Source organism: Thermobia domestica, chromosome 13 (genome assembly GCF_964235325.1).
Source record: "Thermobia domestica chromosome 13, izTheDome1.hap1.1, whole genome shotgun sequence".
Lineage (NCBI taxonomy): Eukaryota > Metazoa > Arthropoda > Insecta > Zygentoma > Lepismatidae > Thermobia > Thermobia domestica.
Window position 1 is genome coordinate 214,685,229 of NC_137466.1, and position 16,694 is coordinate 214,701,922.

At 40.5% G+C, this 16,694-nt stretch overlaps 1 protein-coding gene across 1 annotated transcript in view; it reads left to right on the forward strand.

Annotated features, from left to right (window-relative positions):
* LOC145669008 (uncharacterized) overlaps positions 1–16,694 on the forward strand; it is a gene marked incomplete in the record, with an annotated part of 761,869 nt that overhangs the window by 677,984 nt on the left and 67,191 nt on the right. Inside the window, 1 exon segment of the mRNA XM_081737333.1 lies at positions 7,493–7,642. Within this exon segment, the coding sequence (XP_081593459.1) occupies positions 7,493–7,642 (150 nt within the window).

The following is a 16,694-nucleotide window of genomic DNA, read 5'->3' on the forward strand; positions in this document are numbered from 1 at the left end:
CTCTATCAGCGTGCTAAGTTTGGTTGAGATCGGCCAAACGGTCTAGGAGGAAGCGTTTTTCGGTGATTATTCCTCGATGGTACATGGGATTTTTGATTTCGACCTATGTTGTCACTCAGCACGACATACTCTATCAGCGTGCTAAGTTTGGTTGAGATCGGCCAAACGGTCTAGGAGGAAGCGTTTTTCGGTGATTATTCCTCGATGGTACATCGGATTTTTGATTTCGACCTATGTTGTCACTCAGCACGACATACTCTATCAGCGTGCTAAGTTTGGTTGAGATCGGCCAAACGGTCTAGGAGGAAGCGTTTTTCGGTGATTATTCCTCGATGGTACATCGGATTTTTGATTTCGACCTATGTTGTCACTCAGCACGACATACTCTATCAGCGTGCTAAGTTTGGTTGAGAACGGCCAAACGGTCTAGGAGGAAGCGTTTTTCGGTGATTATTCCTCGATGGTACATCGGATTTTTGATTTCGACCTATGTTGTCACTCAGCACGACATACTCTATCAGCGTGCTAAGTTTAGTTGAGATCGGCCAAACGGTCTAGGAGGAAGCGTTTTTCGGTGATTATTCCTCGATGGTACATCGGATTTTTGATTTCGACCTATGTTGTCACTCAGCACGACATACTCTATCAGCGTGCTAAGTTTGGTTGAGATCGGCCAAACGGTCTAGGAGGAAGCGTTTTTTCGGTGATTATTCCTCGATGGTACATCGGATTTTTAATTTCGACCTATGTTGTCACTCAGCACGACATACTCTATCAGCGTGCTAAGTTTGGTTGAGATCGGCCAAACGGTCTAGGAGGAAGCGTTTTTCGGTGATTATTCCTCGATGGTACATCGGATTTTTGATTTCGACCTATGTTGTCACTCAGCACAACATACTCTATCAGCGTGCTAAGTTTGGTTGAGATTGGCCAAACGGTCTAGGAGGAAGCGTTTTTCGGTGATTATTCCTCGATGGTACATCGGATTTTTGATTTCGACCTATGTTGTCACTCAGCACGACATACTCTATTAGCGTGCTAAGTTTTCTTGAGATCGGCCAAACGGTTTAGGAGGAAGCGTTTTTCGGTGATTATTCCTCGATGGTACATGGGATTTTTGATTTCGACCTATGTTGTCACTCAGCACGACATACTCTATCAGCGTGCTAAGTTTGTTGAGATCGGCCAAACGGTCTAGGAGGAAGCGTTTTTCGGTGATTATTCCTCGATGGTACATCGGATTTTTGATTTCGACCTATATTGTCACTCAGCACAACATACTCTATCAGCGTGCTAAGTTTGGTTGAGATTGGCCAAACGGTCTAGGAGGAAGCGTTTTTCGGTGATTATTCCTCGATGGTACATGGGATTTTTTATTTCGACCTATGTTGTCACTCAGCACAACATACTCTATCAGCGTGCTAAGTTTGGTTGAGATTGGCCAAACGGTCTAGGAGAAAGCGTTTTTCGGTGATTATTCCTCGATGGTACATCGGATTTTTTATTTCGACCTATGTTGTCACTCAGCACGACATACTCTATCAGCGTGCTAAGTTTTCTTGAGATCGGCCAAACGGTCTAGGAGGAAGCGTTTTTCGGTGATTATTCCTCGATGGTACATGGGATTTTTGATTTCGACCTATGTTGTCACTCAGCACAACATACTCTATCAGCGTGCTAAGTTTGGTTGAGATTGGCCAAACGGTCTAGGAGGAAGCGTTTTTCGGTGATTATTCCTCGATGGTACATCGGATTTTTGATTTCGACCTATGTTGTCACTCAGCACGACATACTCTATCAGCGTGCTAAGTTGGTTGAGATCGGCCAAACGGTCTAGGAGGAAGCGTTTTTCGGTGATTATTCCTCGATGGTACATCGGATTTTTGATTTCGACCTATGTTGTCACTCAGCACGACATACTCTATCAGCGTGCTAAGTTTGGTTGAGAACGGCCAACGGTCTAGGAGGAAGCGTTTTTCGGTGATTATTCCTCGATGGTACATCGGATTTTTGATTTCGACCTATGTTGTCACTCAGCACGACATACTCTATCAGCGTGCTAAGTTTAGTTGAGATCGGCCAAACGGTCTAGGAGGAAGCGTTTTTCGGTGATTATTCCTCGATGGTACATCGGATTTTTGATTTCGACCTATGTTGTCACTCAGCACGACATACTCTATCAGCGTGCTAAGTTTGGTTGAGATCGGCCAAACGGTCTAGGAGGAAGCGTTTTTCGGTGATTATTCCTCGATGGTACATCGGATTTTTAATTTCGACCTATGTTGTCACTCAGCACGACATACTCTATCAGCGTGCTAAGTTTGGTTGAGATCGGCCAAACGGTCTAGGAGGAAGCGTTTTTCGGTGATTATTCCTCGATGGTACATCGGATTTTTGATTTCGACCTATGTTGTCACTCAGCACAACATACTCTATCAGCGTGCTAAGTTTGGTTGAGATTGGCCAAACGGTCTAGGAGGAAGCGTTTTTCGGTGATTATTCCTCGATGGTACATGGGATTTTTGATTTCGACCTATGTTGTCACTCAGCACGACATACTCTATTAGCGTGCTAAGTTTTCTTGAGATCGGCCAAACGGTTTAGGAGGAAGCGTTTTTCGGTGATTATTCCTCGATGGTACATGGGATTTTTTATTTCGACCTATGTTGTCACTCAGCACGACATACTCTATCAGCGTGCTAAGTTTGTTGAGATCGGCCAAACGGTCTAGGAGGAAGCGTTTTTCGGTGATTATTCCTCGATGGTACATCGGATTTTTGATTTCGACCTATATTGTCACTCAGCACAACATACTCTATCAGCGTGCTAAGTTTGGTTGAGATTGGCCAAACGGTCTAGGAGGAAGCGTTTTTCGGTGATTATTCCTCGATGGTACATGGGATTTTTTATTTCGACCTATGTTGTCACTCAGCACAACATACTCTATCAGCGTGCTAAGTTTGGTTGAGATTGGCCAAACGGTCTAGGAGGAAGCGTTTTTCGGTGATTATTCCTCGATGGTACATCGGATTTTTTATTTCGACCTATGTTGTCACTCAGCACGACATACTCTATCAGCGTGCTAAGTTTTCTTGAGATCGGCCAAACGGTCTAGGAGGAAGCGTTTTTCGGTGATTATTCCTCGATGGTACATGGGATTTTGATTTCGACCTATGTTGTCACTCAGCACGACATACTCTATCAGCGTGCTAAGTTTGGTTGAGATCGACCAAACGGTCTAGGAGGAGTTCGCAGACAACCAAACGGCTAACCCGAGTATAAGAGCTTCGCTTCGCTCAGCTCAATAAGAATTTTTAGATTGCATTTTTTTGTAGTACCAATATTTAGGCTTAAGTTTCTAATTACCGGTAATTAATATCACACTTCTCTTTCTTTAAATACACTTAAAAGAACTCAAACTACTCGGTATTTATAAACTTTGTAGCCTAAACACTTGGCAAAATTTATTCAAAAACAATGTTAGAAGTTGTAGATAAAATATTTAGTTATAAATTTGTCCTAATCTCTTCCTAAAAATTTTACAAATAGAGTATTTTACTTACATGTATCTCAAAGTGTTATGCAATTACTTTCTCACTTTTTTAACTTTTTGTGTATCAGTGACATCCATGTGGATGTCATAAAATAGTCCGTTGAAAAATACCAGTGACATCTATGTGAATATCATAAAATACTCCGTTGAAAAATACCAGTTACATCCATGTGAATGTCATAAAATACTCCGTTTAAAATACTAGTACCATCCATATGAATGTCATAAAATACTCCGTTAAAAAATACCAGCAATATCCATGTGAATGTCATAAAATACTCCGTTAAAAATACCAGAAACATCCATGTGAATGTCATAAAATACTCCTTTGAAAAATACCAGTGACATCCACGTGAATGTCATAAAATATTTCGTTGAAAAATACCAGGACATCCCTTTATTAAGGGTCATATTAATCCTGAGGATGAATTTTTTTAGTGGGTACAAGAAACGGGTTAGTTCTAGTATTTCTCCTTAGGTGACAGCACCTTACTCACAACCAGGAAAAATGTATTTGTCTCGTAGATAGCATGGCTAAGGGAGCATTCAATTACGACATACGTGTGTTTGCTTTGACGATAAACAATTGGCAACTTCTAGATCGGAAAGAAAGAAAGAAGAAATTTGTCTTTGATCTTCGGTTAGTGTTGCCAACCTGAAGAATTATAAATTCCCTTCAGAACATCAAAAATTCCCCTTTTCAACTCAAATGTCCCAGAATGCAATTTTTTGTGTGCATGTGTGTAGATGTGTGCGCGTGCGTGATTATACAAAAAATTATATTAATTAAAGTTTATACAACGATTCTGCCCTATATAACGTTCTAAACAGTTTTTTAACAGTAACTGAAAATCTTGTATTACAGCACGCACATAGGAAAATGGTACCTGGAACGCAAGGGGTTAATATTCCAAATTCAAATATTAGTGTATGTAGCAAGAAATAATAACGTAAATACAGCTGGATTTTTCATAGGCCAGTGGTCTTAGCATGAGTATCACTTTAGTATGTTATATCAAAATACTGAGAAAAAATTGTGTGTGTCGGACGTAAAATCGTGTGTTACATCTGTAAATCCTGTTGTTTTTGGACTTAACGTACAGCAAGCGTATAAATGAAAACGCATGTTTTATAATACTTTCTGTATAAGTGTTCCATCTGTACGTACTTTCCGTATGAAACAATATAGGCGATTAGGATCTTACCAAATGGACGTATATAACATATAGCTGACGAAGGTAACATCCATATACAAATGCATGTAATATAAGGAAGATTGTTAGATATCAGACATCCTGCAATGGCATGATGTAATATCTAAGGGCAGTGCATATGTAGCATACGGATAACGTATGCTCCCTACTGATTTCTGTAGTAAGCAAGTTGATTCCGTTTATTTGTACAAAATACCGCTGTCCGGATAACGGATTTTTCGCAGTGTACCAAGGGTTCGGTGTTGTGGTTAAGTGGTTAATATAATTCTAGTTTCTAAAGCATTAAGGGACTTTCGTCAGTAACCAGAAGTCCAATCTCCTTGTCGTATTCGTGGACGTTGATCTTGTAGAAATCTTCCCGTCCCTCTCGAAAAAACTGGTTTTGTTCCAAGAAAGAGACACAAACCACACTTCTTGTGTCTCCTGATTTCCATATAAGTAAAATCCTTAAAACTCAGACCTTCCTGTAGATAACATGTTCGTGACGACAAAGTAAAAGATAGTGAGGATGAGCCGTAGACCTCTTTGCTGGGGTGTCAACCTCAAGCTACATGCGTGATTTCTCTCTGAGGAAATCGAGGTCCACTACCATACTGCAGAGTAGATGTTTATAGTAATATTTATGGTGCTACCTTTCAAGGTATGTAGTTTGAATTTAACATACCTGTCAGCACCGAGGTTATATGACACGTGGATATATAACATAATATAGAAACCAAACCTCATGAGGTGCTGGATATCTAATCTGGGTCTCCAGCGACAAAGATACATACGTTAATCACATAGTCATGAGGGGAGTTCTGCATTCCGTCAACTTTACCTGTACCAAATGGGGCTCAGTGGTAGAGCGTTCACCTCCAGTACTTGGAGTCCCTGGTTGGATCCCAGATCGCTCCGTGTGGACTTTGTGGTGAACAAACACCGTGCTCATGGGTTTTCTCGGGGTTCTTCCGTTTCCTCCAACTTTCTTCATTCCACCATTTCACTCATCTCTCATCATCACCGTCTCCTTTAGCCTAACCGGCATAACCGTGGGACGTAAAACTTAAAGATCTCGTTTCATTTTTTTGGTACCAAATGGATGTAATGATATTGTCACTCAATGTATCTTTAAGAAGGAAATAGTTTGTATAATAATAATAATAATAATAAACATGATGGTTGCTGTCTTAAAGAAATGTAAATGGAAAAGATTTTAAATGCTGTTTTAGCATGTCTGTGAAAACTCAGGAGTTTCCAAGGATTTTGTTTCCCAATATATATAGGTTTATAGAGGCTTTACATATATAGGTTTTACGAATAAAATAGGTTTATAGAAAATGTTTGAGCCTCTTTTCTTCCTTAGGGTACAAATATCAATGAAAGAGCAACAATGAAAACCCCATAAGTTATTCTATTTTTGGAATAATTTTGAACTCTCTACCTACTTAAGATATGCCCTTTAATACTTAAGTTACATGATAAAATCCCCGCTTGAGGTAGGTACTATGTTCAATAGTTCTGTTCAAACTGTTGAATAGTTTCCCCATGACTAGTGCTCTCAAACGGGTCGGGTCAGGTCAACTCGGGTCGGGTTGTCGGGTCGGGTCAGTCGGGTCAGTCGGGTCAACTCGGGTCGGGTTGTGGGGTCAGGCTACTCGGGTCGGGTCAGATCGGGTCGGGTTGTCGGGTTAGGTCAATCAGGTCGGATCACGGTTCAGGTCAGTCGGGTCGGGTCGGGTCAGTCAATTCGGGTCACGGGTCGGGTCGGGTCGGTCTTCAACCCGACCCGATCCGACCTGTTGAGAGCACTAAACATGACGCGATCGCAAACATCAGGCAACATCAATTTTAATGTGTCAGAATGAACTTATAGATAATACTATCCTTTCCTCACATAAAACGGTAATTTTCAAAAAACGGGAAGAGGCGTGTCCATCTACTTTTAATGAAAAGTAAGTATGTCAAGTTTCATCTTTCTAAGTTAATGAGCTTATGATACACTGTATGCTTGGCTGAAATTTTAAGCCCCTGTACACCGCTAGAATATGTTGATTAATCAAAGTGTGGCACGATAAAAACTTGGCTCAAGGTAGGTCCTAACCATGTTCCAAAATTCATTTCAAATTGTTCAACCGTTTCCCAGTGATGCTATCACAAACAACAGGCAACATTGATCTCAACTTAAAGAAAAATATATAGAAAATGACCCTGTCTCAAGAATGCTAGAACAAATGTCCAACTATTTTCAAGGAAAAGTTTATATGTTCGTATATGAACTTTCATTTTCGTAACTTGACTCGTGAGATACCGGTACTAAGTTTTTGACATAAATGTCGATCCTCAACCTTTATCCAAAAATTCATATCAGGCTGTTTAGCCGTTTTCCCGTGATGCCATCACAAACAAGATTCTTTCATTTTTATATACTATGTTCCTTTATTGAATACATCTTTCGTAGAAACGAACTCTATATAAACTTGAATACTCCTTGTATATATGTAATTTGTAACTGGTTTCTGAAAAAAATATTGACAATATTACATGTATTTCCTTTGTAGCATGTAAAATACTTAAAGCTGAAATTTTGGAAACAAAGGGAATTTCCAACCTAAGATAAAGTTGAATATCTGCGTTCAACTAGTATTCTTTGTAAGGTCAATGCTCTCTCTCTCTCTCTCTCTCTCTGAGCTTTCAAGCTTCAGACAGAGAATCTAATTTGTTGGTTGTTCTCCTCTCATTCCAGAGCTACCGAGGCAAAGGAGGCAAATTCTTCAGTGTGAGTACAGAGGATCCAACGTACGTCTCCGAATCTATCCTTGGATCTCATGAAGGCTCGCTCAAAGGATCTAAAAGCTCGAAGCAACGATGGAGTGGGCTCTTTGGAAACAGCAAGGTAAGTGATAGCATTATCTTCAATTTCTTCATTCTTTCTCCTTTGTGCCTATAGTAGGAGATCATCAGTAAACATACGATTGAGAAAATAAAGCAGGCTGATCGTAAAGTAAGAAAAATACAAACAAAAAATCCTTTATTAGATGTATGATATAATAATATATTTATAATATAATAATAAATAGAATAGTATGAGCAGTGGCCCCCGGAATGTAAGTATGTCCCCTCGGAACATTATTTCTGAAAGAAACACTGGCCGTGTGGTTAGTGCGCGTGCGTGTGGTGGTCACGCTTTAATGTTTAGCTATCGGTGCTGACTCCAATGATATAAGCTTCAAGGTTATTAATTGAATGAGGCCACAGTCTCTTTCTTTCTTCTTTCTTTTTTTTTACGTCCCACGGTTATGCCGGTTAGGCTAAAGGACATGGTGATAATGAGTAATGAATGAAATGGTGGAATGAAGAAAGTGGGAGGAAACGGGAGAACCCAGAGAAAACCCACGCACACGGTGTTTGTCCACCACAAAATTCACTTGGCGGGAGCAGGGTTTGAACCCGAGACCCCTAGCACCAGAGGTGAACGCTCTACCACTGAGCCACCGCGGCCCCGAGGCCACAGTCTCATTAAGGATAACAAGCTCGAACTCGAACAAGATGAACCTCATTGATATTAATGTGCGCAAATCTTTTTTGGAATAGCAAGCTTGAGCCTCAGTGAGCTCTCAATTGCAAAATATCCATCTGTCTTTGACTTCTCATCCAAAGCAACTGGATTTTTTATTAAATTAAGAGGCGGTGAATTCTCTTTAGAAAGCCAGAAATAATTGTTATGAAAGCAGTCACCACACATTATCTAGCTACGAGTAGGCTAACCAGCAGTAGTCCTTCGTGATCTGTACCTAGGAAGTTCTACTTTAAAGTGATCTAAAACTTCGTCTCTGAAAAAAAGCACTATTGAATTCAGTTCTGTACTATCACAATTCACTCAAGATTGCTGTTATTCAGTGTTGCCTACGAGTCAAGACTTGAGGCTATTTGTAGAGTTGCCTACGAGACAAGAGTTGAGGCTGTTTGTAAAGTTGCCTACGAGACGAATTGAGGCTGTCTGTAGAGTTGCTTACGAGACATGAGTTCAGGCTGTTTTTAAAGTACCTTCGAGACAAGAGTTGAGGCTGTCTGTGGAGTTGCCTACGAGACAAGAGTTGAGGCTGTCTGTAAAGTTGCCTACGAGACAGGAATTGAGATTTCTGTAGAGTTGCTTACGAGACAAGAGTTCAGGCTGTTTGTAAAGTACCTACGAGACAAGAGTTGAGATTGTCTGTAGAGTTGCCTACGAGACAAGAGTTCAGGCTGTTTGTAAAGTACCTACGAGCCAAGAGTTGAGGCTGTCTATAGAGTTGCCTACGAGTCAAGAGTTGAGGCTATTTGTAGAGTTGCCTACGAGACTAGAGTTCAGGCTGTTTGCAAAGTACCTACGAGCCAAGAGTTGAGGCTATTTGTAGAGTTGCCTACGAGACAAGAGTTGAGGCTGTTTGTAAAGTTGCCTACGAGACGAATTGAGGCTGTCTGTAGAGTTGCTTACGAGACATGAGTTCAGGCTGTTTTTAAAGTACCTTCGAGACAAGAGTTGAGGCTGTCTGTGGAGTTGCCTACGAGACAAGAGTTGAGGCTGTCTGTAAAGTTGCCTACGAGACAGGAATTGAGATTGTCTGTAGAGTTGCTTACGAGACAAGAGTTCAGGCTGTTTGTAAAGTACCTACGAGACAAGAGTTGAGATTGTCTGTAGAGTTGCCTACGAGACAAGAGTTCAGGCTGTTTGTAAAGTACCTACGAGCCAAGAGTTGAGGCTGTCTATAGAGTTGCCTACGAGTCAAGAGTTGAGGCTATTTGTAGAGTTGCCTACGAGACTAGAGTTCAGGCTGTTTGCAAAGTACCTACGAGCCAAGAGTTGAGGCTGTCTGTAGAGTTGCCTACGAGACAAGAGTTGAGGCTATTTGTAGAGTTGCCTACGAGACAAGACTTCAGGCTGTTTGTAAAGTACCTACGAGCCAAGAGTTGAGGCTGTCTGTAGAGTTGCCTACGAGTCAAGAGTTGAGGCTATTTGTAGAGTTGCCTACGAGACAAGAGTTCAGGCTGTTTGTAAAGTACCTACGAGCCAAGAGTTAAGGCTGTCTGTAGAATTGCCTACGAGACAAGAGTTCAGGCTGTTTGTAAAGTACCTACGAGCCAAGAGTTGAGGCTGTCTGTGGAGTTGCCTACGAGACAAGACTTGACGCTATTTGTAGAGTTGTCTACGAGACAAGAGTTCAGGCTGTTTGTAAAGTACCTACGAGCCAAGAGTTGAGGCTGTCTGTAGAGTTGCCTACGAGCCAAGAGTTAAGGCTGTCTGTAGAATTGTCTACGAGACAAGAGTTCAGGCTGTTTGTAAAGTACCTACGCGCCAAGAGTTGAGGCTGTCTGTGGAGTTACCTACGAGACAAGAGTTGAGGCTGTCTGTAAAGTTGCCTACAAGACAGGAATTGAGATTGTCTGTGGAGTTGCTTACGAGACAAGAGTTCAGGCTGTTTGTAAAGTACCTACGACACAAGAGTTGAGATTGTCTGTAGAGTTGCCTACGAGACAAGAGTTCAGACTATTTGTAAAGTACCTACGGGCCAAGCTTTGAGGCTGTCTGTAGAGTTGCCTACGAGACAAGACTTGAGGCTATTTGTAGAGTTGCCTACGAGACAATAGTTCAGGCTGTTTGTAAAGTACCTACGAGCCAAGAGTTGAGGCTGTCTGTAGAGTTGCCTACGAGACAAGAGTTGAGGCTATTTGTAGAGTTGCCTACGAGACAAGAGTTCAGGCTGTTTGTAAAGTGCCTACGAGCCAAAGGGTTGAGGCTGTCTGTAGAGTTGCCTACGAGTCAAGAGTTGAGGCTATTTGTAGAGTTGCCTACGAGACAAGACTTCAGGCTGTTTGTAAAGTACCTACGAGCCAAGAGTTGAGGCTGTGTGTAGAGTTGCCTACGGGTGAAGAGTTGAGGCTATTTGTAGAGTTGCCTACGAGACAAGACTTCAGGCTGTTTGTAAAGTACGTACGAGCCAGGAGTTGAGGCTGTCTGTAGAGTTGCCTACGAGTCAAGAGTTGAGGCTATTTGTAGAGTTGCTTACGAGACAAGAGTTCAGGCCGTGTAGACTTGTCTACGAGACAAAAGTTGGAGCTATCTGTAGAGTTGCTTACGAGACAAGAGTTCAGGCCGTGTAGACTTGTCTACGAGACAAAAGTTGGAACTATCTGTGGAGTTGCCTACGATACAAGAGTTGAAGCTGTCTGTAAAGATACAGGCGTTGAAACTGTTTGTAGAATTGCCTACGAAATAAGAATTGAGAGAATTGAGGCCGTCTTTAGATTTGCCTACGAGACAAGAATTGAGACTGTCTGTAGAGTTGCCTACGAGACTCTCGTATCTCAATGCGGTTATTTTGTCTCGTCTCGCCTCATGAGCAATCCTTCTTTTAGCCTTCCCAAAAGTATCTTTACTATAGGCTTATTAAGAAAAAGCCTACATACCTCACACGAATGAAGTATCTCGCCCATTTTATACAGCTTATAATATCCGTGTTTCATTGACTGTCATCCGCACAGTATAGTCACATCACAATTAATCTCACAAATCGATCCCCATCTATTTCAAGAAGATACTTGCTGTAAGGACGATTGGATTTTAATACAGATAACAGATTCATACAAAATTTGCTGCAAAGTTTGATAATAGTCTAATACTTATGAGTAAGTATCAAAGAAATGATTTTGCAACACTGAAAAAGCAAATAATTTATTTTCAATTTCTGCAATATGTTCACTCAAAGGCTTTCTATTAAACTTCAAAGTGGAACAATATTTATCTTAGGTTTAAATTTGGACATTCGAATTGGCAGAAGAATTACATTTGATCGCATAAAGATTTGTAATTCGATTATAGTTTTGAAGAAAGAAAAAAAAAGGTTTTCAGCTCGTCCTAGCTGTGTTTCGAATTTTTTAAAAAAAGTAATTGAATTTGAAGGAAATACCAATTCCGTTCCTGTTACAGGGCATTTACTAAAACAGGAAATTCAATTAGAGATAAATGGGAAACAACATTGAGTCAAATCCTTTATTCAAGTTCCATAGCCAAGTTCTTTCTTTCTTTTGTTGTAAATGCATTTGCTGCGATCATGTAAAGCATTGACAGAACTTCTTTCCTACTTTTTTCTTTTGTTTTCTTTTTTCTTTTTTTTTTCTTCAAAGTGATCTCAAACTTTGAAACACAAGATGCTGTATAAAACTTTTTAACCAGTTGAAAAACAGATGAACAGTCTTACTACATAAAACGTTTTCCCTTTCGTTAATTTCCGGTTTGAAATATTCTTATTTCGAACCACGGAATGAAGGAACTAGCCACTCAATCTACTACTGGGTTGTGATCAGGGCTGGCCGTAGGCAATTTGCCCCCTCCCCTTTCTTCAGAATGAACAAATCTGGATTTTAAGTATGTCCCCATCATGAACAACGAAGGGGATAGAACGTGCACTCGCACTCAGAAAGGCCAAAACACCACAAATACAATCTCGTTGTGTCTGTTTTTTTAAAAAATAATAATATATTATGTTAGTGAAAGATAAAGCAAACACACCTGCAAAGAAAAGATGGTAATCCTTCTTTTATATAATTCAATATCAACCTTCAATCTCAATATATCAGTTTGCAATTCCAATCCAACTAGTTCTGTTATCTTTATTTCTTGATTTTCCTTCTACATTTGTTAACAAATAATTTAAAAAAAAAACTTGTTTCCATCTTCAATGATAAGAAGCTTGTCTGTTACAAAGACAAGACTGATTTTCATATCAAAACTGTGATAACTAACTAAATGGAACAGGTGTTCGCTACTGATCGAGAATTGAGTTCTTGTATTTGACAACAATCAAGCAATTCATGCTAAGACTTGTTTGACCATTTGTTTTGGCACTGGCCATGTGACCTTGAACTAATGCGACCTAAACATCATTTATGAATGTAGTACTCAAATAGAAGGTCAGCTTAATAAATTTAATTATCATCATCATGAGGTCTGTTTCCAACCAGAAATATTTATTTTAAATAATATATTTATGACAGATTTCGCCGCCTCGTGCGAATGCACGTATTGCAAATATGGTAGAGCCGGCTCTGGTTCTGACCCCACACAGCTTGCAGTTTACGGTAAGTGTGCAAAAAAAACCTACCTTTGAGCAGAATAAGTTTGCACAAATCTTCAGGTCTTCTATGATATTTAAATGTACCTGTAAGTTGTGTTCGAGCTCATCCATCAGGACTAGAAACATAGAAAGTACGCACGTTAATCGCTAGGCCAAAAAAGACGGAACTGACTGACATATAATACGGTAGATTATGAGAATAGAAAAATACAAACTATGAATGTTCATTACATACTAAATCTTGTTTATAAATAATAGGCAACAATAGTAAAATAATGTTGCTTTTATTTATGTATTGCAGTTACAATTATGCAAAAATAAATTAAACGAAATCTTTCAATTTTACGTCCCACGTTTATATCTTGTAGGCTAAAGGAAACGGTGATGATGAGAAATAAATGAAATGGTGGAAAAATGAAGATGTAAAATCTTTCAATTTAACATCCCACGTTTATGCCCGTTAGGTTAAGGAAGACTGATGATTAAGGCAAGTGAATGATAATAGAAGTAGTGGAATGAGGTTGTGGGAGGACCTCGAGAAAACCCACGGACATCACACACTTACTTGAGCGGAGGTTGAATCAGGGACCCCAAGCAGCAGAGATATGCGCTATACTACTGAGGCAGCGTGTTATGAAAGAGTCGAATAAGGAAAATTTGAGAATTCTGAGAAAACCCATGTATACGGTGTTTGTCCACCACAGAGCCCCCCACTTGGCGAGATCTGGGATCGAACCACAGACTCTATAGATCAGAGTTGAACGCTCTATCACTAAGCCACCGCGGCGCCATACAAAAAATGTAAAACAAGTGAATTTTGTTGCTAGGGTAGACTTCTAAATTACGCGAATTCAATACTAGAACTAGGGGTAGTATAACTATAACTCCCAGTTGCAATATAGGGTTAAGGTCAAGGTTGAAACTTATTCTTGCAGTACTTAACCCATACAAGAAACTGCTCCTGTCTTCAACGCCGTAACTTAGATCTTTTTCTGTGGGGGGAAGCATTAATACGCGTATTTGGGCCACCTAGAAAAGTTGTTTGTCTAATTTTTGGGCCCCTTCTTTCCATCTTACTCTTACTCTTTACTTACCCCCGAAGCCTGTGGGCCCTCTGCGGAGCCGTGAATTACGCCCTTGGGCCCGTTCCATACATGACAAATTAATTAAGGTGACAATATTGAAAAATCTCAAAGCCATACGAATATGTATTATTTCTAGGGCCCCTAATAGTAGACTTTTTTTTTTACTGAAATGGGCCCACGACTCATTTTTGTTTTATTTACTTTTTGTGTGCTGTTTTGTTTCTGTAATGTAGTGAACCTGTTTGATACCTCATTTATAATTTCATGTTAGTATCGTACATGAAGTAAGAAAATTTTTGTCTTAAAATGGGCTTCCCTCAAATGGCAGGGGGGGCTGCGGTGGCTCAGTGGTAGAGCGTTCAGCTCTGGTGCTTGGGGTCCCGGGTTCGATCCCAGCCCCGCCAAGTGAACTTTGTGGTGGACAAGCACCGTGTGCGTGGGTTTTCTCGGGGTTCTCCCGTTTCCTCCCACTTTCTTCATTCCATCATTTCATTCATTACTCATCATCACCGTCTCCTTTAGCCGAACTGGCATAAACGTGGGATGTAAAACTCAAAGATTTGATTTTGATTTCAAATGGCAGGGAGCTTCCCTTGGGGGCAGTTGCCTCCCTTTCTCCCACAAGTTACGGTCCTGCCTCTCTTCCTCTTATTGTTTCTTCACTATCGCTATCAATGTTGAATCTGTTAATAGGTAATTTGTACCACTTCCGGCTTGAGTAGAGAAAATGCAATCTATTATTGAGACTTTCCATCGATTCCAAAAGACTGCTTCTCACTATCTCTTACCTTTTCTTGAGACGTTCAATCGATTCTTAAAAAAAAAGAAAGAAAAAAAGAAAAAAGAAAGAAAGAAAAAAGAAAATTTGTTGCTATCTGTTACCGTTCTTGTTCTATGGCGATCCACGTTGAAACCGGAAGTGGTAAATTTCTACTGCTTTGCGGTGTGAATAGAAGATTAATAGATAAGACGGAACGTAGTGTTGGTTTGCTCAATCGATTCCAGGAAACCGCTTCTCGATATATCTTGCCGTTTTTTGCTATCTGTTGTTAAACAGACAGACTGACGGACATATTCATTGTATAAGACTTCCAATACTTAACCATAACATAGTTTGAAAATTACAAATAGTGAAGTAATCATTTCCAGACTGTTTATACGAAGCACGTTCGGAAAGTAAGCTACGATTCGTCACTGTGCGTGAAGTAGTGGAGGCAGCGCTACCACGGGCGTCATTTGGGGGGAAGGAGGGGGCAATTGTCCCCCCCCTCAAGATTTTGAGCAATACATATACTTTAATCGATTATCTACTAATATACTAGTACTAAACGTGGAAGTCTTATGTCAGTGGTGCTCTTACCACCCTCAAGTGAAGTCTGAAATGACGCTCCTGAGCGCTACCATCTTTGAATAGGCGTGCACGGTAGATCAGTCTGCATCCAGCCGTGGTAGAGTGAAGGTTGTCTGATCACTGGTTCCAGTTTTGTAGCGTCTCAAAATGTGTGCTGCAATAGAAAACCCTGCCAACTGCGAGGTGCGAACTCTTATACGTTTCTTTACGTCAAAACAATATTCGGCAGCACCTATTCATCGGGAACTTTGTGCCGTGTATGGAGTAAGTGTGATGAGTGAAGGAGTTGTCCGTGAATGGTTCGTTCATTTAAAAGTGGATGAACACTCATAACGAAGAGAGGAGTGGCAGGCCATCATTGGTCACTGATGAACTCGTTCAGAAAATTAATGGAAGAGAGGAGTGACAGGCCATCATTGGTCACTGATGAACTCGTTCAGAAAATTAATGGAAGAGAGGAGTGTCAGGCCATCATTAGTCACTGATGAACTCGTTCAGAAAATTAATGGAAGAGAGGAGTGACAGGCCATCATTGGTCACTGATGAACTCGTTCAGAAAATTAATGGAAGAGAGGAGTGACAGGCCATCATTGGTCACTGATGAACTCGTTCAGAAAATTAATGGAAGAGAGGAGTGACAGGCCATCATTAGTCACTGATGAACTCGTTCAGAAAATTAATGGAAGAGAGGAGTGACAGGCCATCATTGGTCACTGATGAACTCGTTCAGAAAATTAATGGAAGAGAGGAGTGACAGGCCATCATTGGTCACTGATGAACTCGTTCAGAAAATTAATGGAAGAGAGGAGTGACAGGCCATCATTAGTCACTGATGAACTCATTCAGAAAATTAATGGAAGAGAGGAGTGACAGGCCATCATTGGTCACTGATGAACTCGTTCAGAAAATTAATGGAAGAGAGGAGTGACAGGCCATCATTGGTCACTGATGAACTCGTTCAGAAAATTAATGGAAGAGAGGAGTGACAGGCCATCATTGGTCACTGATGAACTCGTTCAGAAAATTAATGGAAGAGAGGAGTGACAGGCCACAATTGGTCACTGATGAACTCGTTTCAGAAAATTAATGGAAGAGAGGAGTGACAGGCCATCATTGGTCACTGATGAACTCGTTCAGAAAATTAATGGAAGAGAGGAGTGACAGGCCATCATTGGTCACTGATGAACTCGTTCAGAAAATTAATGGAAGAGAGGAGTGACAGGCCATCATTGGTCACTGATGAACTCGTTCAGAAAATTAATGGAAGAGAGGAGTGACAGGCCATCATTGGTCACTGATGAACTCGTTCAGAAAATTAATGGAAGAGAGGAGTGACAGGCCATCATTAGTCACTGATGAACTCGTTTCAGAAAATTAAAAGGAAAAATTTGTGAAAAT